We start from the raw sequence: 25,653 nt of genomic DNA, 5'->3' as shown, positions 1-25,653 counted from the left end.
ATATGACAGAAAATAAAGACTGAAAAGACGTCCGACTTTTTAATTAAAATACTTTAGAGTTCAGTAGACCAAGAACTGAACATTTGGTGACCCCGACGTGATCATGAACGGCAAAGAAAGACCTCAGAGAAGTGGAGCTGGAATTCGCAAAACTTTATCCCAAGACTTCGTGTGGCCCGACAGTTTCGGCAGAAAAGAAGATTTAGGACAGAAAAAAGACACGATAGTGGGAAATGAGCCTTCCAGAGACCAAGCAGAGACAAGTGAGGTGATTAAAAGACCAAAGTCGATTGCATCAATGAAAAGTAAGTCAATGAGTAGAGAGAGCTTAAGAACGTCCAAGACTCTAAGCATTAATGTAGCCAGAAGAAGAATTAATTTGGAAACTGAAAGAAAAAGGCAGGAAATAGAGATGAAAAAACTGGAGATTGAAAATGCTTTGAGACTGTTAAATCTGGAAGAAGAATTAGTACAAGACGAAGATGCTTCAGGAAAAGAAGAATTAGATGAAGAAGAGGGCAGGCACAGTGAAAAGAAATACTATAACAATACAATGATAAATCAATGGGTTAAAAGAAAACAAGAAGAGATTGATGATGACACAGAAAAGTACATTAACACATTCCCACAGCAATGTGATCCAAGTGTTAAGATGTTGTGTGAGACCGTTAATGAGGTACTCCATTCGGTGAATAATACAGTTCTACAGAATATAAGACCAGAGAAACGTGAGTTTTCAGAATTTATCTGCTTTGATGGGAATCCCCTGGATTGGCCAGTTTTTATTCGTCAATTTCGTAACTTAACCGAGTCAAGTCGTTATTTAGCAGACGAAATTGTTTTCAAACTTCAAAAATGTTTGAAAGGCCCTGCAAAGGCAGCAGTTGCGGGTATAATGTTGACTTCTGATGTGGCCAAAATTATTGCAACATTAGAAACTCGTTTTGGCCGACCTGATGTAATTATAGAGATGCTACTGTCCAAAATAAGAGTAATACAACCAATAAAAGACACAAATTTGGAAAAATTGATACACTTCTCGACCGAAGTCACTAATATCGTAACCATAATGAAATCTCTACATTCTATTGGTCATTTACAGAATCCACAATTACAAAGAGATTTAGTGAGTAAACTGCCAGACGAGTTGAAAATCAAATGGGGTGAAGTAATAATTCAAAAGAAAAGACAAAATTGTGAAACCAATCTTGAAGATTTTGCTAATTGGTTGGCTACTTTTTCAGAGGCAGCTTGTCAAGTAAGTGTTACTAGCTTTTCTGCCCATTGGGATAGATCTAAATTTCCCTGGGACAAAACGAGATCGTCTTTCTACAATGGAAGAAGTACAGAAAGAGTGTTCACTCTTCATGATGGAAGAGTTCTTAAATGCAATTATTGTGAAGAGCCCGCCCATGATGACAATTGTCCAAAAATAGAAATGGATGATATGGAAAGTAGATGGAAGGTTGTAAGATCGAAAAAATTATGTTTTTCTTGTCTCAAGAGAAATCATCAAAAACTCAGGTGTAGAAACAAAAAAATTTGTGGAAAGAATGGATGCAAACTGTCACATCATTCACTTCTTCATAATGAAATCAAGAAATCAAGTGAAAACCCGATAGTATCAGAACCCGTATCTACGAATATTGTTGGTATGGTGAGAAGTGAAACTACAGTTTTATTGCGGTTCGTTCCACTCAAAATTCATGGTCGAAACGGAACTCTCAAAATTTATGCTTTGTGTGATGAAGGCTCAACAGTTACACTCTTACATGACAAGATAGCCGATCAAATTGGAATACTGGGTGAAAAACAGCCATTATGTTTACAATGGACTAATGATGACGTGATAAAGGAAGAAAATTCTACTCGACTAGACATAAACATATCAAGAATCGACAATGATGACACCTTTCTACTAAGAGGGGTTCGCACAGTTTCGAATTTATCGCTTCCTAAACAATCTTTCAATTTACATGACCATCAATATTTGGAAGGTATTCCTATTGAGAGTTATACGAAAGTGAAACCTGTTATGATCATTGGTCAGGACAACATCGATTTGATTATACCCAGGCGTATCCAATCTACACCAACAAACTCAATTGTTGCTTCTAAATCTAAATTAGGTTGGTCTGTACATGGACCAATCCAATCAGACATACAAAATAGATCGGGATATCACATTTTTCATATATGTGACGAAAGAGAACCTGAACAAGATTTGAAGGATATCATGGAAAAATTCTACACTACAGAATCTTTTGGAACAATTCCTGTTTCTAAATTGGAAGTAAATGAGGAAGATACCAGAGCCAACGAAATAATGAATAGAACAATAAAACAAGTTGGCGAGAGATATGAAATAGGATTGCTATGGAAGAATGATGAATGCAAAATGCCAAATAGTTATGCTACAGCCATGCAAAGATTAAATTGTACTGAAAGGAAATGTTTGAAAGATAAATATTTAGCTGATGAATATTGTGCCAAATTTGAAGATCACGTGAGAAAAAACTATCTACGAAAGCTATCAGTAGAAGAGATTAAAAATTGTGGTCCCCGCACATGGTACCTGCCGCACTTTGCAGTGATAAATCCAAATAAGAAAAAGGTAAGAGTGGTCTTCGATGCAGCAGCAAAATCCAATGGTATCAGTCTGAATGACATGCTGCTGACTGGTCCTCATCAAATGAATTCTCTTGGAGCTATCTTGCTGAAATTTCGTCAGAAAAAGATCGCCTTTTGTGGTGACGTGAGGGAAATGTTCCAAAGAGTACTGATACGTGAAGAAGACAGGGACTCACAACGCATTTTATGGAGAAATTTAGAAAATTACAGAGAACCAGATGTTTACCACGTAAACGTTATGACATTTGGAGCAAAATGTTCGCCAGCCTGTGCACAGTTTGTTAAGAATTATAATGCGAAAAATTATTCCGAAGGAGAAATTCAAAAGGCCATTCTTGAAAAATTTTATGTGGATGACTACTTGGATTCAGCTGATGATGAAAAGGAAGCCCTAGCCCTAATAGATGGAGTTAAAAACACCATGCAGATTGCTGGCTTTGAAGTAGTTAGCTGGATATCAAATTCCGTTTCTCTGATGAGTTTAGTAACCGAAAGAACCCAGAATGTTCGGGAAGATTCTGAAGAAAAATCAGAACATCGAGTTTTAGGAATTTTGTGGAATTTCAGAACTGATGAATTCACATTCAAAATTGATTTCAGTAAATATGAAAACTTACGGCCAACCAAGAGGAATGTTTTAAAGTCGATTATGACATTATTTGATCCCATGGGATTCGTATCGCATTTTATTGTTAAAGGAAAGATTTTAATGCAACAAATATGGAAAGCTAAAATTGAATGGGATCAGGAATTACCAGAAAATTTCAAAATAACTTGGAGAAAAATGTTAGAAAATTTCAAATTGATAAATAATTTTAAATTCCCAAGATGTTACAGTGTAAACATACCAAATGCTGAAAACATAGAGCTACACACATTCTCAGATAGCAGTAAAGAAGCCTTTGCAGCGATCTCCTATCTCAGAGTAGAGTCAGGAGACAAAATAGATACAATGATAGTAATTTCTAGGACTAGGGTTGCCCCAATGAAAGAATTATCTATACCACGGCTTGAACTACAAGGTGCAATCCTAGGAAGCAGAATAGCTGCAAGTGTAACTAGATCTTTAGAAATACCAATCAATCGAGTTTATTTTTGGACAGATTCAATGTGTGTACTTGGATGGATAAGAGATAAATCGAACAAATACAAACAGTTCGTTTCCAATCGAGTTGCAGAAATTAGAGCTTCGAGTGATGTGGATCAGTGGAGATGGGTTCCTACAAGTGAAAATCCTGCAGACTTAACTACACGACAGGCACCTACCAATTTTAATGCAACAAATATGGAAAGTTAATTTTACTAATAAATTCTTCCATCAGTGTGTATGGTATTTAAAGGATGGGTGGAAAAACACACTATATGATTTATATATTTATAGATCGGCGATCGGGTTTGTAAACCGAAATCGATCGCCGAAGTATAAATATATAAATCATATAGTGTGTTTTTCCACCCATCCCATGGAAAGTTAAAATTGAATGGCCGGTTGGAAATTGAAGACTAGACTTTTTTGGCTTGGGAGAATGTTAGAATTTGAGTTAAGTTAGATTTTTGTATCATTGTTGCATTTACATTAGGATCATAGTTGATAGTTTGAAATAAATAAGGGAGCGTTGACATTATAAAAAATATGACAGAAAATAAAGACTGAAAAGACGTCCGACTTTTTAATTAAAAGACTTTAGAGTTCAGTAGACCAAGAACTGAACAATAATCCTTTCAGCTTCTTCTCTTTTTGCCAGAGGAAGACGTCTAGGATGCTGTCGGATAGGTCGTGCATCACCAGTATTGATTTTATGCTGCACAACATCAGTCTTCCCTGTTTTTCCGTCCGTAGCAAAAACGTCGGAGAACGTTTGAACCAATTTTCTCACTTCGAGTAGTTGGTATCGGTCGAGCTCTTGACATTTTGAAGTGAGGAGGGACACCAGTTCTTCAGAATTCCTTTGCGATTTTGAGACTTCTGCAGTACTTATCCCACCCGAAATATGGTACACAGGTACACCACGTCCAATCAAGGTATCCTTCTTCAGGGTGACTATAAACATGTTGACATTTAGCAATCGGATGGGAATGCTGTCTCTTACCCTTACCAAGGTCTTCCCAAGTAATAGTCCTTTAGCTAGGGTTATATCGTCAGAGGGCTCAATTACTCTCACGCAGCTACTCCTCGTTACATCGTCACATCTACCAGTCACTATGCCTTCAGTTCGCCCTGGCAACGTGATGTCCTCGGTCAGTCGAATCCGATATATCTTGTCCTCCACATCATTGAATGGAATCTCTTCACTTCCTAGCCGAAGTACATCTTTCTTCATATCCAATTTGCATCCAAGCTTCTTAACAAGGTCCAATCCCAGAATAACTTCTTCCGTGATTCCAGCTACCAGAACTTCGTGGCTAACTGTTGTGTTTCCCAATTCAATAGTGGAGATGATCGATCCATAAGTCGGTATTTCTTGTCCAGACGCAGTTCGAAGTTTGATCCTAACTGGGCGAATCTCGAATCCTTCAGCAATTTCTGGACGCACAATGGTTTTGGTCGAGCCAGTGTCTACCAGTATTTTCACATTCCGATCATTTATCTTTCCGGGGATAACTATGCTTGATAAATCCTTAGACATTATTTCCCGGATTATCACTTCGGGGGCATTTTTGGCTTGGGTCGATTTATGCCCCTTATCACCGACCCCTTTTAGTTTCCCTGCTGTGACTCTTTTTCCAATTCTGGACAGTTTCGCTTGAAATGCCCACTTTTTTTGCAGTTCCAGCACACAGTATCCTTTTTCCTAGTTTGTAATATTCTGCGGATTTCTTCTCTGACAATGTCCTCAATAGATCGGTCTGTTTCTTGGACTTGTCTTACACGAAGGTGTCCTCTATGCGACGCTTGCTTCGCTGCCTCTATTTCCAAAGCCTGGGCTAAGGCATAAGGCATCATCTATGGTTCTAGGGCGTGCTAGACTAAGGGCTTGTTGTATTTCACTATCCTTTATCCCATCCACGAATGTCTGGATTGATAGCTGTTCCAGGAAGCTATCTGGAGCAGATGGATAAGCCAGCCTGACTAATCTCGCCACATCAGCTTCAAACTCTTGGAGATTTTCCCCTGTTTTCTGTACTCGGTTCTTTATTTGTGCATGGTATACTTGTTGTAGATGGGCATCACCATATCTCATCTGAAGTTTCGATGTAAGAACTTCGTAACAGGCTTGTTGACTCTCCGGAATCGTTTGCAGAATGTTGAGTGCCTCTCCTCGTAAAGCTATTATTAATGCCGTGGCTTTTTCGTTATCGTTCCAATTGTTCGCCAGCGCAGCAGCTTCAAACTGTTTTTGATATGTCGACCAGGGTATTTTTCCATCAAAAGTTGGAGGTTTGATCTTCATTCTACTACCTTCGCCGTCATTTTCCGCTTTCGCTGTGCTGTAGGGTGTTGAAGCCAGAATATCTGTTCCGTTTGACGTTCTTTTCAAGGAATCTATCAATTTGGAATGATGTTCAATTATTCCTGCCATTTCTTCCAATTTTCCATTAACGCCGTCATAAACTTTGTCAAACTTTTCGTCAACCCTTTCATAAACTTTGTCAAACTTTTCATCAACTCTTTCATAAACTTCGTCAAATTTTTCGTTCACTATATCAAACTTCTCGTCTACTTTTTCAAATTTTTCATTTATGGTTTCCAGTTTCTTATCCAATTTATCTGTAAGTTGACTCACCACATCATTACAATTTTCCTTAATCTGGTCCATTTTCTCATTCAATTTTCGAGAACTTTCTACCATTTGTTCATTCAACTTACAAGAGTTCTCGTCCATTTTCTCATTCATTTTACAAGAGTTCTCGTCCATTTTCTCATTCAATTTTCGAGAATTTTCTTCCATTTGGACCATTTGTTCATTTAATTTTCGAGAATTTTCTTCCATTCTTTCGTTCATCTTACTCAAAAAGTCCATTACCGCTTGAGTCTCCATCGGGTTTTGTAGTCTTGTGGTCACTGGCATGAACTCCAAATATCCAAATTTATTTATTTAATTTGAGCGATGTTGAACCCCACACCTGACACCAATGTAACGTTTTCTCCGCTTGATTAAAACGTCCAACTGATTAAAATTATTTATTTACACTTAATACACTTATAACTCACAAACTAACTATTTCACTACTATTTATTTCCACTCTTGTTTATTTCCACTAGTCGCTTGCACTGTAAATGTACTTGTACTTCTACCTGCTCCTCCGCTGGGCTTATACAGGGTCTTTCACGAGGAACCTCACCCATATTTATACGGGAAACTACTGAACGTATTTTCATGAAATTAAGCACTTATAAGTATTTCACGATGCTGATGAAATCTAAAATATTTTCAAGGCATGAGCACCTCCGGTTTTTCCGGAAATGACGTCAACTTCCGTTTTTCAAATTAGAACACCATTTTTTTATTGCAGAAATAGATTCCTTAAAAAATTTCAAGTTATTTTGATGTAACATTTTTCAGTTTTGGTTGAAAAATTCTCTCTGAGCGGGAAAATTCGAAAAAAAAATCGAAAATAGAGCTCCGCTGAAACAAGAATAACTTCGAGGTTTTTGGATGGAAAATTTTCATTTTTGGGATTTTTCAAGATGTAAGATTGATGTATCCACTTTAAAAATCGAAATCGCGATTCATGATACAGGGGGTGAAAAAATCGCTTTCAAAGTTAGGGATGAAAAAATCGTGAAAAATCAATTTTTTCAAATCAGAACCCCTATTTTTTTATGGCAGATATTGAATCTACGTTAAAAAATAATGTGAGTGTATGCATCACACCCTTGCCCTAAAATGGATATTTTCTGAGTTATTCACAAAAAACTGTTTTTCGTCTTGAATTTTCAGCTATTTCTTTTCCCTTCACGCCAAAAAGATGAAATTTTCAGGAACTGTTATTTGAACCATGCTGTAAATTTTTCACCCCTTCTTGAAACCGACTTCAAGTTACTATTAGGAGAACAATGGCAAACTCTCGCAGTTATAACTAGAGAAGATGCTCAAAGTTTTGACCGTTAATTCAAATAATCTTCATTGGTAAAATTAGGCATAGTGATCGATTTTATAACTTAATACGAATTATCACCAAATTTATAGTAAACACAAAATGCTACTGAATAAAGAGGAATTTGGCAGATGTAATTAATGATATCTATCATTAAAAAAAAAGAATGTAAAACATGGTAAGTTTTTGCATATGGTTCATAAGGAATTATTTATTTATCACTGGAGAGAAAACCGATGGCCGATTAGTTGAAATAAAGAGGTTTCCGATACAAATTCGAATCAAAATTCGCCATCTATTTAGGAACAACCTGTAACTTTTTTCTCTTGCATATTAGGGTAGTAAAATCTAAAACATGGTTTAAGTAACAGTTCCTGAAAATTTCATCTTTTTGGCGTGAAGGGAAAAGAAATAGCTGAAAATTCAAGACGAAAAACAGTTTTTTGTGAATAACTCAGAAAATATCCACTTTAGGGCAAGGGTGTGATGCATACACTCACATTATTTTTTAACGTAGATTCAATATCTGCCATAAAAAAATGGGGTTCTAATTTGAAAAAATTGATTTTTCACGATTTTGTCATCCCTAACTTTGAAAGCGATTTTTTCACCCCCTGTATCATGAATCGCGATTTAGATTTTTAAAATGGATACATCAATCTTACATCTTGAAAAATCCCAAAAATGAAAATTTTCCATCCAAAAACCACGAAGTTATTCTTGTTTCAGCGGAGCTCTATTTTCGATTTTTTTTTCGAATTTTCCCGCTCAGAGAGAATTTTCCAACCAAAACTGAAAAATGTTACATCAAAATAACTTGAAATTTTCTAAGGAATCTATTTCTGCAATAAAAAAATGGTGTTCTAATTTGAAAAACGGAAGTTGACGTCATTTCCGGAAAAACCGGAGGTGCTCATGCCTTGAAAATATTTTAGATTTCATTAGCATCGTGAAATACTTATAAGTGCTGAATTTCATGAAAATACGTTCAGTAGTTTCCCGTATAAATATGGGTGAGGTTCCTCGTGAAAGACCCTGTATAGGCGCCGGAAACATTCAGGTACCTTCGCGAACCTTTCCAGAACCTACCGACCGCTCTAGTTCTCGAAAGGACCGACCGCAAGAGCCGGACTAGTTACAATAGTAACAAAATTGCATTATTTTCGAATCTGTCAATCAGACACTGACAGATCGATCGTACGCTACAGATTTGTAACTTGCAGATGAAAAGCAGAATACAACCATAAATTATGTAAAAATATGTATAATTGGTGCTAAGAGAGAGTTTATCTGCTACTACTAATGAACAGTTTTTCAGTTATTTTTCGAATATCGACTGATAAGCATTAAAACATTTTATTGATACAGTAAATCTTTTCACCGCCCGTATTATACAGTTAATACATGCGTATTACATTTGATTTTATGCAGAAGGATAGGTAATAGTATTGTGTTATGGTCGTTATGGAAGCCAAATTTATAAGTCTGTTGAATGTGTTCGGGATTGAGATTGAATGGACTTTGTTCGTTTCTTTTTGTTTTGTTTTTCTTTTAAATTTGCACCAGGGTGGTTATTTTGGCAACACCGCTTCCTCGGGCCACAAGGAGAGGAGTCGTTCTGAGTGGCAATATTGATTGAAAATTCGATCGCTCGACTGTGTGTCGCAAAGAAAAACACAAAATTTCGTCGGGCTTGTGCATCGATCCAGCCGAAGGTGAGTCAAATTGCTGTTTTGGTGCATTTTGTATTCACTTCTTTGAATTTTCGAATTTATTTAATATACAGTCCACTTTTATCGAAGTATTCGCGTACTTAACAGAATGAGTGAGGTTTTTCCTCATGCATTGAAGCATTCTTTTGTGAGTATGAAGCCGACTTATTTTATTTTTTAGTTTATTAGCTAGGAAGTTTTACTTCCATCGAAATGGCGGCCTGATGGGTACTTTAAGTGAAAAAATACTTTCATGAATTTTGACTGACAACAGACATATTTAATTATCATCTAAACAAATCTTCCACTCCATCGTCTTTTTCTCTCAGTGCTAGTCCCACCGGATGAATTCATAATAAGCTTAAAATACCTACATAATGAAAAAATATCCTTATCTATATTATAGGTACTTGAATTCATTTGTAATTCCACAAAACAACACAAAAATCAAAATCTAAATTGCTAATTTAAAGTTACAAAAATACTAGCAAATTATAACCTAGTTTATTAGTTTTTTAACTATAATATACCTACAATTACTCGTCTTCAAAGTCTTCCACATAAAGAAGGTTTTTAGTTCGTCAGGTTTCCTGCAAAAAATCATCTGTCTCGCATATTAATTTCTAATATACTTAAGGGGAAGTAATACCTCAAGAATATCCATTCAAAAACGGTATTCACTAGTTCCTAATTTAAACTTTCAATTTTTTACGTGAATCCTTGATTTTTTTTTTCAAATTGAAGTTAAAGGACGTCTTGATGTCACCCCGTCTCTTTTTTTTCCAATTTAGTTGTTTTTTTATAAGAAAAAATAACTTGAACTTTAGTGTCAATAAAACTTGATTTCACAAATATTTTTCGACGGTTTTTCCGACCGTCGATAAAAATATCGACAGGGTGTCATCGGATATTCAATTGTTCATATATTTCAAAGATTTTCATAGCGATATATGCCAAAATTACGCTGAAATTCAGGAATATCTGAAAATTATTCAATATTACTAATAATACCTCTCACGTGGTAATTTCTACTTTTCAACTAACTCAGTACGTAATTCATAGGCTCATTTAAGCTTGTTTTCAAATGGTAGAATTTACCTACTATATATATATATATATATAAATATATATATATATATATATATATATATATATATATATATATATATATATATATATATATATATATATATATATATATATATATATATATATATATATATATATCGGTTTAAAACGCTACTTTCATTCTGATTTTGAAGGAGAAGAGACAGTTTCTAGATTTGCTATTTTTTTGCGCGCTCCCCAGGGAACATAAGTGCATCAAAATATGTAAAGTTGAATGAATGTGTTTAGCTTTACATGGATGGCAATTAACAAAAATGTCGATCGAAAAACCTCTCATGGCTCTCAGTACCACTATCCTCCCTTTTCCTTCAAGATAGGAATGAGAATAAATAAATTCCACCATTTTTCTCAAAAAGAATAAATGAGTGTCATTTATGTTGACCAGACCCAAATATTTAATTATTTTTTTTTTAAGATCAGGAAATCAATGACATCATTTGAAATGATGGACGATGACAATTGAAGATTTCATTCCAAATACTCAAGAACTGACATTTAATCAACATTTCTGGTCTAGAATGGTTGCAGATATCAAATCAAACCAAGAATGCCTTCATTGGAGGAGAGATTCGTTCTAAGTATTTCAATTTTGCAAGCTTTTTCGCTATTTTATTTTTGTAGTTGAGAGGCAAATCAATATATTTTTATTATTAAGTTTTGTTGTATTATTATATTTTTTTGTGAAAGAAGCATATCTCTTATAAACCATGTTTTTTTTTTCTGATTTTCTGAATGAATGAGATCCACAAATAAATAATAGTTTTTATTTATTATACATCCTGAAAAATTTTATCTTTCCCGCCTGAATATTGCAATAACTGATATTCAAAAATTTTATACCAAGCAGTTTTAAAGTTACTAAAGCTATTCACCACTTGTATTACTGGTATTATAAAAATGCATATCCAACAACTCGGATATGCTGTTGTCAGAGCATTAATTGCATTCATACAATATAATTGAACGCGTGTTATTGAAATAAGGTATTGTTAAGAATTGAGCGGACTGTATATTTTTTCGCTGGTTCGGAGGCTGAATTTAGAATAAGAATTTAGAGAACCATCAATAAATAAGAAAAAATCTTACCTTGAGAGGTTGGGGCTGTTGCTTGGAAAACCCGCAATTCTCCGAAATCCAGCTGGCCAGAGGACGGGAGTCTCGCAAAGAGATCCTTGTACAGAGAGGGGCCCAAATCTCCTATCTGAATGGGGTTATTGATGGTTCTTTCTAGTGCCTTTCTCAAGAAATGGAATTAAACAGCGAAACTTCACTATCAGAATCACTAAATGTCGTAAAGTACTCGGAAACTGAGTAATTTCTGAAGGAAACGGCAGAACAATAACTTTGAAAATCGCGCAATAATTCAAATCTTAAAAACTCGGAAGCAATCTATATTATTCTGATTCTTTTTCATTCCGCTCAACACATGTCGCGATATCGAGAAGAATTCAAAAATCGTGTATATCATGACATCTGTTGACATATCAAATAAATTAGAAGAATGAAACCATGAAATTTGAAGAAATCCATATTCGGCGTTAACAGGTATACCGAGGAATAAAGATCTAAATGTGAATGTTCGACATGTTAATACCTGTTACTGCATGGACGAATAAAGATGAAAACAATATTTACATCTTCTATTCAATAGATCTAGATCAATTGCTGGTATTAAACAAACGAACACCGAATAAACGTCAAGTTTACCAATTTTACCATAGGTATTCATTAGATGAACTATTGGTATGAAATGTTCTAATACCGATTCAAAGCGGTGTAACAATCTGAAAACAAACTATAACTGCTCGTATTAACACATTTATATACCGACCACACTATTAGTTATCACCTAGTATTAGTATTCTTCAAATATACGAGTACGGGGTATTAAATAAGAAGCAGTTTGACTTGTTTTGCACCACGTATTAAAATATTCGAACTGAGGCAATTGTATTCTGTTTTTTTAATACCTGGTATTGAAAATTTTTTTCAGTGTTGTAACTCATATTCTGATTTATTTAAGGAAATCGAAAAAAAACATTCCTAAATTTCAATCTGGAAAAACAGAAATATTGTGCTCTGAATTCATGATGAAAAAGAAAAATTTTCAAAGAATGGCGAAGTTTTTCAAAGTAATTTTCCTGAGAAAAATTTCACTAATTATGAATTAAAGACACCTTCAAATGGTACGCGGAGTCGAAAAAAGCAAAAATATGGCATCGTTTATATATCGAAAATCAGAAAATATTCGACTCACATCGGCTCACAGTGGGAACGCACTTCTTCTGCCTGTGATATAGTTGTGCACGTTATGATGTAAACTGATGTATCGTATCCAGCGAAAAGTTTAACGATAGAGGAAATTCAAGTTTACCGCGCAGACGTACTTGTTGCACATTCTACACTCGAATCTGCTGAGATTGACAGAAAACGGTCCTGTTCCGATATTGCTGGTTTTACTGGCCCGCAATCGAATAACAATAGAACTCGAACGACTGGGCCAATAGGAATCGTCTCTGAAATACTGACAGTACTGTTCAGGAATATCGGAACCATTGAACTAAAGTTAGTTCAATGATCGGAACAGACGGAACCATTCCTCAAATACTACGGCCCATCATACCAAAGAGTATCAACTCTTGTTGTTACTCTTTGATCATACCCATTACGATTCGATAGGCGAATCCCAGAACAGGGCTCGTTAAAGTAGGGATGGGGTAACACCTTCGTGGGTCCCTTGGAAAAAACGAATAGCGATCGTTTTTCGCATCGAGGCGATTTCTGATGAGGAGCGTAGAGACACTGGTCAACGGTTACCCGAAAATGGAATGTCCATCGCGATCTGAAAACTAGAAACGCTTCCAGTTTTCATTTGAGAAAGCCAATTTGAATTTATGGAAATTGATTAATTAGCATTTCCCTTCCATTACTCAAAAATTTGACGTTAGGAATTGATATGAGGAAGGGTGATATGATATACATAAGTAATAATCCGATCAATGTACCCAACGTGACACAACTTTCCATGATTAACTATTGTATTTCTTGATAAATCGTTTCTTCTCCAGATCTAATGTCCCTTCCGTTATTGATAAAGGGAGGTTCATTGTCCATTGTTATATAGTACAATAATGAAAGAGGTTATTATCAATCTAGTAGTGATATCGAATCCATTTTTTGACTCACTATCTCCACTGAATTCGTTATTTTTCCAATAAACCATGATCAGGACATCAATGGTCTGAGCTAATTGTTTCGTAGAATGTGATTTTGATTATTCGCATTCCTCTGATGAAACTTTCAGCAATAGGAATAAATATAAGTTCCTCTTTTCAATCAATAACAAGATTTTCCCCTTTTGCACTGAATTAACAACTATAATCTACTCGACGAAATCGAACGGTTCAGAAGATAATTTAATCATTCGCAAAATGGTGAAGATATTGGGTTTATTATATTACCCCCAAACAACGAAATGTGAAAGTTCCTTCAGCAGAACCATACATTTTCATCACAAGGGAAGATTTTTGGAGAGACTACAGTTTTCCAACTTTGACCAACTAGCTTCACAATGTTCAATACGTTGAATGAAACATAATTTTGAAAGTATTTCCAATCAAAGAAGGTAGTGACTTCTTCTTCGAGTTCAGTAATATTTAAACAATTCTCTTAGAAATTTACTTGGAAATTGGCTAAAAGCATTTAATTGCTCTAGTGCATAAGGATTTGTCGAAATTGGGAGAGCAAAATACTATCACTATTGAAATTCATCACATACACGAGCGGTCAACCATCAAATCAGAGACCTTCATGTGAACAATTTCGAACTCCTTTTCAAACAACAAACCTCCAATACCAACGAAAGTTAAATATCAGTTTCTGTCTCCAGTTAAGTGGTTTATTGAAATAATCTAGTCAGGCTTCGCGTAGTTTTTGTTTGCATTCTACTGTAAAGATCCGCGATCTTTCATTTCAGCGGAATATCAACAAGAAGAGCGGAATGAGTAGGGTTTAATATCTATATTTTCTTCTAAACAGGGCCAGGTTGCCAGGTATTTGAAATTTTGGTATGAAAATATGAAAATATAGGTTTTCGAACACGCTGAATCTATTGCGATCAATTTCGAGAGTATGTCTTTCTTCGTTTAGATTTTCATCTTGGAAATGGCATTTTTCAAAAATTGCAAATTTCACTTGAGAATCCGTTGAGACTGAACGGCTTCATCGAGCTCGATAAAATTTTCAGATTTTCAACTAGAAGATTTGCTCTTTCAGAATAAGTATCACATTTACATCTACGGTTATGTTTATTGAGAGAAAAACTTCTCGAACTGTGACTATCGAAAAATTTCCAAAAAGATATATACCGGGTGGCCCACCCCAGACGCGGCGCTCATTTTGAGGGAGTAAATGAGGATATTTTGAAAATCTTTTCTTATGGTGTGTGCAGGATGTCCCAAAGCACAATTTAAAAATATTGTCACATATGCAGGGTTTTCGAAAACAAAGATATAGACCAAAGTAACACTTTTTTAAATGTAACACCCTATATTTGACCTCAAAAATGGAATGGCAAACTCAAGTTATGATGAGTTTCTTCAGATTACTCTATAGCTCAGAAGCACTTTTTACGAGATAATGGCGAGAAATCGAAAATGTGGAGTTTTTTTAAATAGTAATTAATGAAGAAACTATATTCCCCAGCGATACAGGCAGACTTTTTTCGAGTAGACAAGTTCGCTACTTCTACATATAAAAGAAAATTTCAACTCTGGAATATACAGAGTGATCATAATTAATTCCCAAACATCACCTACAAATAATCCCCGAAAACTTTCTTATTTCAAATGGCACACACGCTATTTCTATATCTCATTGAAAGCAAAAATGTATTTCGAAACTATCTTCATAAAATTTTCCTACATCTAAACCTGATAGTTTCTGAGCAATTTCCGAATTTTTATTAGAAACTAGTAAACCATTTTCGCCATTATCCCGTATCTCTTTCTAAGGTATAAAGTGATCTGAAGAAAATGATCATAATTTGGGCTTGCCATTCCATTTTTGAGGTCAAATACAGAGTATTACATTTAAAAAAGTGTAACTTTGGTCTATATTGTATTCAAGATGTCGAGTAAGAAAGTCGGTGTGAGCGAATCTCTGAAAATCGTGATTTCCGAATGTGGTTACTGCAGGCGTCAAACTGTGAAAAACAGTGTTAAGTGTAAAACTTTACCATCCTAGCTGTGCAATAAAAGCTAAGAAATGTTGTGAATATCAACCGCTGTCGATTTGTATTCCTCTGACGTATCTCCGATGTCGGAAAATATTTCTAAGAACCTAAGTAGTGATTCAAATCATCGTGAACTACATACTTTTGAAAATTATATCTGAGTTGGAGGCGAAAAATTCTTTACACGGTATTAAAGAAACCGCAACTGTGGATCCTAATCCTGCGAAATTACAGGGTGTTCCTGGTCCGAGCGATGCAGGGCTTTCGATTTCTAACACTGCTTCAACCTTCAACAGGACCACTATCACTTGCATTGAATCATTGTTGTGCTTCAACCGATAACATATTTGTGTGTGGTGATTTGAACATTGATCTTCTGAAGGACTCATGTATAAATTACAAATTACTTATTGATTTAATGAAATGTTATGATCTACACATCTCATCTAACATTCCTACAAGAGTAATTACTGATATAACGGGTCATACGTCTATGACTGAAGTAGATTATATTCTAAATAATGCAAATCCATTTGTCATGCTGAGGTTTTTGAAGCGTTTCTGAGTGATCATCGAGCTATTTCGCTCGAACTGTCCATTGACCCTGACTTGAGAAAAAAACCTGTTACTAGGTTAGTGAGGAGTTTGAGTCAGAGGAACCTGTGCAAATTTGTTGATCAAATTCAAAATTGCAGTTTTGAAGATATTTTAGCTTCACTCTAATGTTGATGATTGCTTTGAAGCTTTCACGAATATTATTTTGAGTAACTTTGAAGTATGTTGCCCGCTTATCAGATCATGTTCAAAATGTTAAAAAATGGGTCACCCCTGAAATTACACATGCTAAACAAGAACTGAAGAAGATTCACTGGTTATATACTAATGTCAAAAGCCCATCCAACCTTGATTTATGCAAAAAAGCCAAAGCTTCTTATAATCTCTTATTGAAAAATGCCAAATATAACTTTCATAGTGCCCTTGTCGAAAGATCAGACAATAAAAATATAACAGTGTCGACTTTGGTTAATGCTTTGACAGGCCGTAAGAGCGCGGAACAGAAGTCCATTTCATTGAAAATTGATGGTATTATGTATGAGGAGCCGAGAGCTTTAGCAGAAATATTCGCCAGCCATTTTACTTCTATTGCTGAGACCACCCTCTACCAGTATTATAAGGGTTCATTATCCTGTTCATGTACTACTTCAGGTATTCAAGCTCAAACTTTTTTCTTTCATCCAGTTTCAAAGCTTGAAGTTCACGATGTCTTGAGATCCCTCAAAAATAAAAAGAGTTCAGGCGTTGATATAATCTCTGCGCGGGTTCTGAAGGTGATAGGTTCAGAGATAGAACAGCATTTCACTCATATTGTCAACTTATCAATTGTTTCAGGTGTGTTTCCTCGGTTTATGAAAAAGGCAGTTGTTATTCCATTGCATAAAGAGAATAGTATTCATGATATTTTGAATTACCGTCCCATATCCATCTTGAGTATATTCTCTGATATATTTGAAAGAATAGTGTTCAATAGAATGATGAAATACCTGGATAGGTTTCAGATACTTGATAGTGCTCAGCATGGCTTCAGGCCTGGCCTCTCAACTCAAACTTGGGCTTTGCATTTTGTGGATTTTATCTAGGAATGCCTTGATGTTGGCGATTGTGTCGCAGGAATATTTTTCGACCTATTCCAGGCGTTTGATAGTCTCTCCCATAAATTCATTTTGAACAAATGCTATGATTTTGAATTCAGGGGGGTTTGTTCCTAGACTGGATTCACAGTTATCTAACTGGTAGAATAGCTTCCGTGAAAGTTCAAGAAGTTGTATCCATTGAACATGATATAGCATTGGGTGTACCACAGGGGTCGGTCCTGGGACCACTCCTCTTTCTGTTATTCATCAATGACCTACCAACTTATCTGAGAAGGAAAATTTTAAGACATTCTCATGGAAACCGGGCTTTGCTGAAGATGATGAGAATAATTTTGTTCGCTGACGATGCATCTATAGCTGTTTCTGCGAACACATTGGAGGAGTTACAGCGATTGTGTGAACTTCTGGTCCAGAGCTTTGTGGAATGGCGCCAATTGAATGCTATTATACTGAATGTCAGCAAGACTGAATTGGTTCATTTCTCACTGACATGTTGGTTCTAATAAATTTGTAATACGTGTTAGACACCAGTATTCCTTCGAACGATAGCATCAAGTTCCTCGGTGTTCATATTGATCAACATCTCAAATGGAACACACATGTTGATGCAGTGTGCAAAAAAATTAATAGCTCCTATTCTGCAATAGCAAGAATTAAGGATACGCTTCCTGTGAGACACCTTATATGTATGTACCTATTACATTAACCTATTACAATAATCCAGGATCTCACAGTTTGACAATTTGAAGCGTATTATAATACGCCTGCTGCTCATTAGGCTTATTATTGTCAAAATTCAAAAACGCGCGAATATTATGGATTTTGATTGATTATATACTCGTCGTATGGTAAAAGGACTGACGGCTTGTCATGCTAATTGTGCAATTTATGCAAAAATGAAGAAATAGTGATAATGACCAAAAAAAGAGTAGTAATAGTGTAATATAATGGGCCAAAAAAGACTGCAGAAAAAATGCTGAACGTGAGTAATAAGAAATTGAAACTTCTTGAGATAGGTCAAACCGTAGCAATCGAAGTTCCTAGATAGAGGACCTCTGGATTCCAAAAATATCTTTGGAACTATAGTAAAAATGTAGAAATCTCCAATGATGTTCACCAAATTGGTACCATCCATGGACTGTTGAACCGATATGGTTTCGAGGGATGAGATTGCCAGTGTAATGTGGTGATTAATATTCCAGAGAATAGGGTAATTTCCTCAAGGGAAGCTTTAAGATTATTTCCAAAATTCGAAGGGACTCAAAGAGTGTTCTCGCAAACCAAATCAAATCCCATATGAAATATACAAGCAAATGTGATAAGGGTGGACCATGTTGTAATAAATAATCAAAACCTATAATTATTTATTTTTTTGTCCTATAAGGGATTTCTACACTGCCAGTCGTATTATAATACGACGTATTTTATTCAGCCAAATTCTAAAAACATCACGTACAATAACAATAAGACTAAGAGGCGTCAGGCGTATTATAAAACGTCTTAAATAATGTTCAGGGGATATCACGGGTTTAGGACTGAACAATAACAACTTTTAAAAATGAAGTCGACGTTTCGTCGATATATTTCGACTTTCTCAAGACTAAAAATTGAGACAGGAATAATAGAAACAAGAACACAAACAAATCATTAAAGCTGTATCTTACCTAGTTTTGTTAGTTGTTTAAAATATGTATAAAAGTCATAGTATGTGCAGGAAGTAGAAGTGAACTACCTTTACTCAAAACAACAGTCAATTAATAAAACAATCCCAAGAACTCTGACAAATAGCATCTAGGATAACACAGCGCAAGAAAATAATAACACACGGATGACGAATAGATACAATGTCACGCATCTGACACACAAACGATCAATCAAAACAACTACTAAACAGTAGTTCATCTCCACGGCACTTGAATTGTCTGAACAAGGAAATCAAATTATTATAAGATTGGTGTAATCACTGAGTATCACTCCTATGATTGACGGTATCGTTCAAATTAATATATATCATCTCGCTTAAATTTCTTTTCATCCAGTTTTTCTCCCCATCCAAAACTGAAATCTGCTGGAAGTCAAATTGATGTCCTGTACTGAAAGAGTGCAAAGCCAGCGCTGTTTTACCTTCTTTATCTCTGAACTTCTCATGGCAATCATTTTTATGTTGTCTGACCCTACTTGAGAGCAATTGTTTCGTCTGTCCTTGTACCAAAGAGTAACAACTCTTTACTCTTTACTCTTTGCTTGTACACTACATTAGAACGATCAAGAGTCTCAGTTCTGTCTTTCAAGACACCAATCTTATAATAATTTGATTTCCTTGTTCAGACAATTCAAGAGCCGTTGAGATGAACTACTGTTTAGTAGTTGTTTTGATTGATCGTTTGTGCGTCAGATGCGTGACTCTGTATATATTCGTCATCCGTGTGTTATTGTTTTCTTGCGCTGTGTGCACCTAGATGCTATGTGTCAGAGTTCTTAGGATTGTTTTATTAATTGACTGTTGTTTTGAGTAAAGGTAGTTCACTTCTCTTCCTGCACATACTATGACTTTTATACATATTTTAAACAACTAACAAAACTAGGTAAGATACAGCTTTAATGATTTGATTGTGTTCTTGTTTCTATTATTCCTGTCTCAATTTTTAGTCTTGAGAAAGTCGAAATATATCGACGAAACGTCGACTTTGTTTTAAAAAGTTGTTATTGTTCAGTCCTAAACCCGTGATATCCCCTGAACGTTATAATGGAAGGACGTGAAATACAAGTTGAAGTCTTAAATAATCAGTCATATTGTCCGATTTTCATTTACTTTGTTAGTTTTACAATTCGTCTAGTCATATTGAAAAAGCCTAGGCTGAAATTTACATATTCTGCACCTCTTCACCAAGCGGTCTATAGTTTCTTCTTCTGCGCCACACTCACATCTTGGACTATCAACAGGATTCCACCTAAAGAGCATGCTATTACCAAAGAGGAACCTCTTTGCTATTACACCGACCATGGCCAGTCCTAAGACGATTTAGAGTACCATAAATTTTTCTAGGAAGATCAAAGCCAGGGACTTTTTTTGAAGGATCAATAATCAAACCTTTATTAAAAAGATTACACGAATTCCATTCTGATTGCCAAAATTCTATATGGCAGTATTGTTTATATTCAAATCTAAACTCATCTGTACCATGCGCATATACATTCCGTACTGCCCACGAATATAGGAGCCGTATCAGTACCACACAGTGTCATTCTAGAATAAGAAGTCTTTTCACTCACATCATTCATGTAACCAAATTCAACGAATATAGCCATAAGGTTGTTGCGGTAAAATAGCTCAGTTTTGTTGGTAAGCTTTAGTGGACTGTAATCCCGTTTTTGTTCTTGAACCAATCTAAGCCGATGGCGAAAAAGACGAAATGGATAGCACTTACAGGGTCGTTCCAGAAGATCTTCCTGTAGACTTCCGTCCTCACGAATAGGCCTATTCGGTTTCCTCTTCTTTGGTACCTCTGGGAGAACCTCACTCGATCCCACCTTCACGCCGCGACCAGACTTTCTGGGCAACTTCCACTATAGGTTATGCACTGTTTTTGCTTAACACTAATTTTACGTCTTTGCGGGTTAATTATTTGACTTTAGCAAGTTTTCTAGCGATACTTAATTAGTTCACGAAGCGATTTTTCAGCGAGCACACACTCTTTTAACATCCAAAATTAGACTGTTCCTTGCGGTCAGTTTTTCTTCACATATTTCGCACATATGTCTAAAATGATTGCAGCGCGTCGAAATATGAGCTATATTACTTTAACATACTCCCGGGCCAAAAGGGACAAAATGACCCTTTTGATTAAATTGAGCTAAAACTACAAAAATGAATTATAACTGGTGATTTCTTGCAAACACACCCAAAACTCATCGCGAAATTATTATTTCCACAATCTTACATATAAGAGTAAGAGAAAATAGACGAAGAAAAAAAAAAAAAACTATTCAATAGGGAGGGGGGCTAACTTTACTAAAGGGCGCTTTAGGATACCATTGGCGGTTTTCACCGTGGCAACTCGAGCCACATTATCTTTACCAGGATGGATCGCAATTATACGCGCCAATGCCCATTTACTAGGAGGAGAGTTATCATCCCTTATAAGGACGAGCGTACCTATGGTAGGAGGAGAGGTAGGATCTAACCATTTTTCTTTTTGCTGCAGGGTATGCAAATATTCTAAACGAAATCGACGCCAAAAATCCTGATGAATTTTTTGAATTAATTGCCATCTCGAGAGGCGGTTTATAGATACCGTAGATAACTCTGGTACCGGCAATGCAGTTAGCGGTTCTGTTGTGAGAAAGTGCCCTGGCGTGAGAGCATTAATATCTTCAATGTCTGATGTAATGGGCGTTAAGGGACGTGAATTCAAAATTGATTCGATCAAGGTCAAGGTGGTATAAAACTCTTCATATGTTAATATTTGGTCCCCAATAACTTTGGACAAATGATTTTTCACTGATTTGATACCGGCCTCCGCTAACCCATTGAAATGTGGGCCCGATGGAGGTGAAAAATGAAATTCAACAGTTTCCTTCTGCGCAGCGTCTTTCATCAAGTTGAGCTCCCGATGAGCTCCTACAAAGTTAGTGGCGTTGTCGCAATGCAAACTCATGATTCGACCACGCCGAGCCATGAATCTTTGAAGAGCGGACAGAAAAGTCTCGGTGGACAGATCAGAGGCCAGTTCCAAATGAACCGCTTTTGTGGCCATACATACAAAAACGCACAAATAAGCCTTTGATGTCCTAACTCCGCGATGTCTACTCATAGTTACAAAATAGGGACCTCCAAAGTCCACCGCAGAGTGCAAAAAAGGTTTCACCTGATTCACCCGAGGTCGTGGTAACGATGCCATTGGAGGTTGGAACGTTCTTGGATGCATCTTCCAACACCGAACACATTTCGATAAGACGGACTTAATAGCCCGTCTAGGCGACAATATCCAAAATGTTTGTAATAATAGGTATTGGGTAGTTTTGAATCCTGCGTGAAAATATTTATGGTGATAATATTCGACAATCAACTGAGTAAGACGTGAGGAGCGAGGCAAAATCATGGGAAACTTGGAGTTGGGGGACAAGTTAGAATGATTGAGGCGACCTCCAACTCGAAGGATTCCATCTTCATCACGAAATGCACCAAGCCTTCGGAATGGTCGCGAAAAGGCAGAATTTTCAAATTCATTCGAGAAATGCACCTGCTGTGTATATTTCACCAACACCTTCAAGCTCTCATGCAATTCCCGCAGCGCAAGCGCACCATTTCGTTTCATTTTAGGGTTTTTGGAGTTATAGATAAATCTCAACATGTAAGATAAAATGCGTTGAATTGTAATAAATGTAGACTTTTCATTTAGCAAATTACTCAAAATATTATGCGATGGAATTGTTGTGAAGTGAACCAATTTTCTCTCCTCCTCCACTGGGTAAGTAACATTTGTTGAAAAATGTTTCATGGGTAATGTGGAACTGAGAAGAAATGATGGACCTTGCCACCACAAATTATTATGAATGATATTAGAAGGCAACGAACCTCTTGAAGCTATGTCAGCGGGATTGTTTGCACTATCTACATGAAACCAGTTATCTATCGGATATTTTTCTTGAATGAACGAAACCCTGTTCGCGACGAAAGTTTTCCATCTGTGAGGGGATGCTTTTATCCAATATAAAACTATTTGTGAATCAGACCATAGACAAATTTTATTTATTTTCACCTGACTTCCGATGTTCGTTAAAACAGAGTGCACTAACTTTGTGAGCAAAACGGCAGCGCATAATTCCAAACGAGGAATTGTTACTCGTTTGAGCGGTGCCACTTTAGATTTGGCACATAAAAAATGAGTGGAAATATCCTCAGCAGTATGTACGGTGCGAAAATAAACTACACAGGCAAAACCCTTCTCGCTAGCGTCACAGAAACCATGTAGATCGATGGCATCAGTATTGAATGGAATGACTAGTCTAGGAATTCTCAATTCTGTCAAATGTACAAATTCGTCCCGGTATTGCCTCCACACTCTAACAATCTCGTCGTTTGGGGTTTCATCCCAACCAGCGCCAGAAGTCCATAAGCGTTGAATTAAGTATTTATTAAGAAAAGTTATAGGAGACAAGAATCCCAACGGATCATAGACCCGAGCCAACTCTGACAACATGATACGTTTACTACAACCTGTACTTTCCATTGATTTGACTTTAAATGAAAAATAGTCATGTTCAGAATTCCATCGCAAACCTAACACTTTCAGTGGGGATTCCTCACTACTATCAGAAAATGAAATTGGACTTCGCGATAAATGAGATTCGGGCAAATCAGACAATACTGCAGATTCATTACTTGCAAACTTTCGCAATTCAAACCCGCCAAGTTTCAACAATGAAATCAATTCATCCCTAAGCTTAATAGTTTCAGCCAATGATCGACAACTAATCACGAAATCATCGACATAAGAGCATTCACGAATAGCTTCCGAAGCCAGCGGAAAATGTTGACCCTCGTCTTCAACAAGCTTTAATAAAACTCGTATCGCCAAAAAGGGTGCCGGACTTGTCCCAAAAGTCAGAGTCAAAAGACGATAATCTTGGAGTTCCTCTTGCGGTGAAAATCTCCAAAGAATGCGCTGATAGTCAGTTTGAGATGGATCAACTAATATCATGCGATACATCATTTTAATGTCGGCGCATAAGACATAAGGTCGAAGGCGAAAATTTATTAAAAGTCGTGCAATATCCTTCTGCAATTTGGATCCTATCATCAAACATTCATTAAGCGATTTGTTTCCTGCGTATTTAGCTGAGGCGTTAAAAACAACTCTCAATTTTGTTGTAATGTTATCCGCTTTAATAACACAGTGATGTGGTAAATAATATACGCCTGAAGTTAAAGTTTCAGTATTGTGAACCAATTCCATGTGCCCGAGACTTAAATATTCCTGCATAACGTCAGAGTACTGAAGGTACAAGTTGGGATCTTTTAGAAGACGTTTTTCTAGCGAATAAAATCTAGAAACTGCATGATCTCGCATTTCGGGAAACGAAGGTTTCACCAGATTGTCTCGAAAAGGGAGAGATACAATATAGCGACCATTTTCGTCTAGACGACAGTTTTCCAAAAAATGACGTTCGCATCTCTCATCTTCCGGACTACTTATGACTACGGTGGGAACATTTTCCATTTCCCAAAATTTTTTAACGATATTATCTAACGAAATATCGGAAGATTCGCAAAACAGCGACATATTATGTTGAGCAGGTAGTTTGATATCTATCTTTCCCATTATAACGTAACCAAATATAGTGCTGACAGCGACAGGCTCATCTGATGAACCCGAAATCGAACCACCAATGAGGGCTTTTGAGAAAATGTCTGCACCCAATAAAATATCGATTGAACCAGGGCAGTTGAATTTGGGATCAGCGAGTTCAATATTATCCAAATGTGACCAATTTTTCACCGGTAGATGGTATGCAGGAAGACTATCACAAATTTGTTTCAAAATAACCGCGTCTGCGATTAGAATGGGAGCATTTTTATTTGCGGGTTTAAGTGTCAGCGAAACAATTCCTTTATTTATCCTAGATTTCATAGAATCAACTCCTTGTATATCCATTACATATTCAGATTTTTTAAGACCGAGTTTGCGAACTGCCCTTTCAGTAATGAACGATGTCATACTTCCTGAGTCTAGAAGACATCTTAACGGAAGAAAATCACCATGTTTATCACCGATATCTATTAAGGCCGTCGCTAACAAAACATTACTCTGTTTCGAGTCGATTCCAGACCCAACAAAATTTGAATTACTTTGGTTTTCAGTGTTTGGCTTATTAAATGAACTTGCTGCCTCTTGATTTTGCGAAGTATTTCCTTTATCATGGTGGAGTAAAGTGTGATGAAATTTGGAGTTACATTTCTTACAGCTGTAAGTGGAACGACATGAATTCAAAGTATGAGCGCTACTTAAACAATTAAAACATAAGCGAGAAGTTTTACAAAAAATATACCGATCCGCAGGCGATTTATTTTTAAAGGCAGAACAAGTATATAGCGAATGATTCTGTTTACAAAGAGTGCAATTAGTAGCGGGCGATTTATTAACATGAAATGCATTAGAGCGAGGAACTTTCATTTGCGATTGTACTGGAAGCGGTTTTTTGGTTCGAGTAACTTGCGGAGAAGCCAATGTATCTAAGACAGTGCACTGCCTAT

General features: G+C 36.2%; 1 protein-coding gene across 1 annotated transcript; it reads left to right on the top strand.

Annotated features, from left to right (window-relative positions):
- The first annotated feature begins 103 nt into the window (after positions 1-103).
- Positions 104-3,928, top strand: LOC123321683. The gene has a single exon (XM_044909409.1). It carries the CDS (start codon positions 104-106, stop codon positions 3,926-3,928), a length of 3,825 nt encoding a protein of 1,274 aa, XP_044765344.1.
- The last annotated feature ends 21,725 nt before the right edge of the window (positions 3,929-25,653 follow it).

This window comes from Coccinella septempunctata, chromosome X (assembly GCF_907165205.1).
Source record: "Coccinella septempunctata chromosome X, icCocSept1.1, whole genome shotgun sequence".
In the NCBI taxonomy this organism is placed as follows: Eukaryota; Metazoa; Arthropoda; class Insecta; order Coleoptera; family Coccinellidae; genus Coccinella; species Coccinella septempunctata.
This window is presented reverse-complemented; position numbering and strand designations above follow the sequence as displayed.

What these genes read in the sequence shown, in the direction of transcription:
- LOC123321683 (XM_044909409.1), top strand. Translation starts at nt 104, where the DNA reads ATGAACGGCAAAGAAAGACCTCAGAGAAGTGGAGCTGGAATTCGCAAA.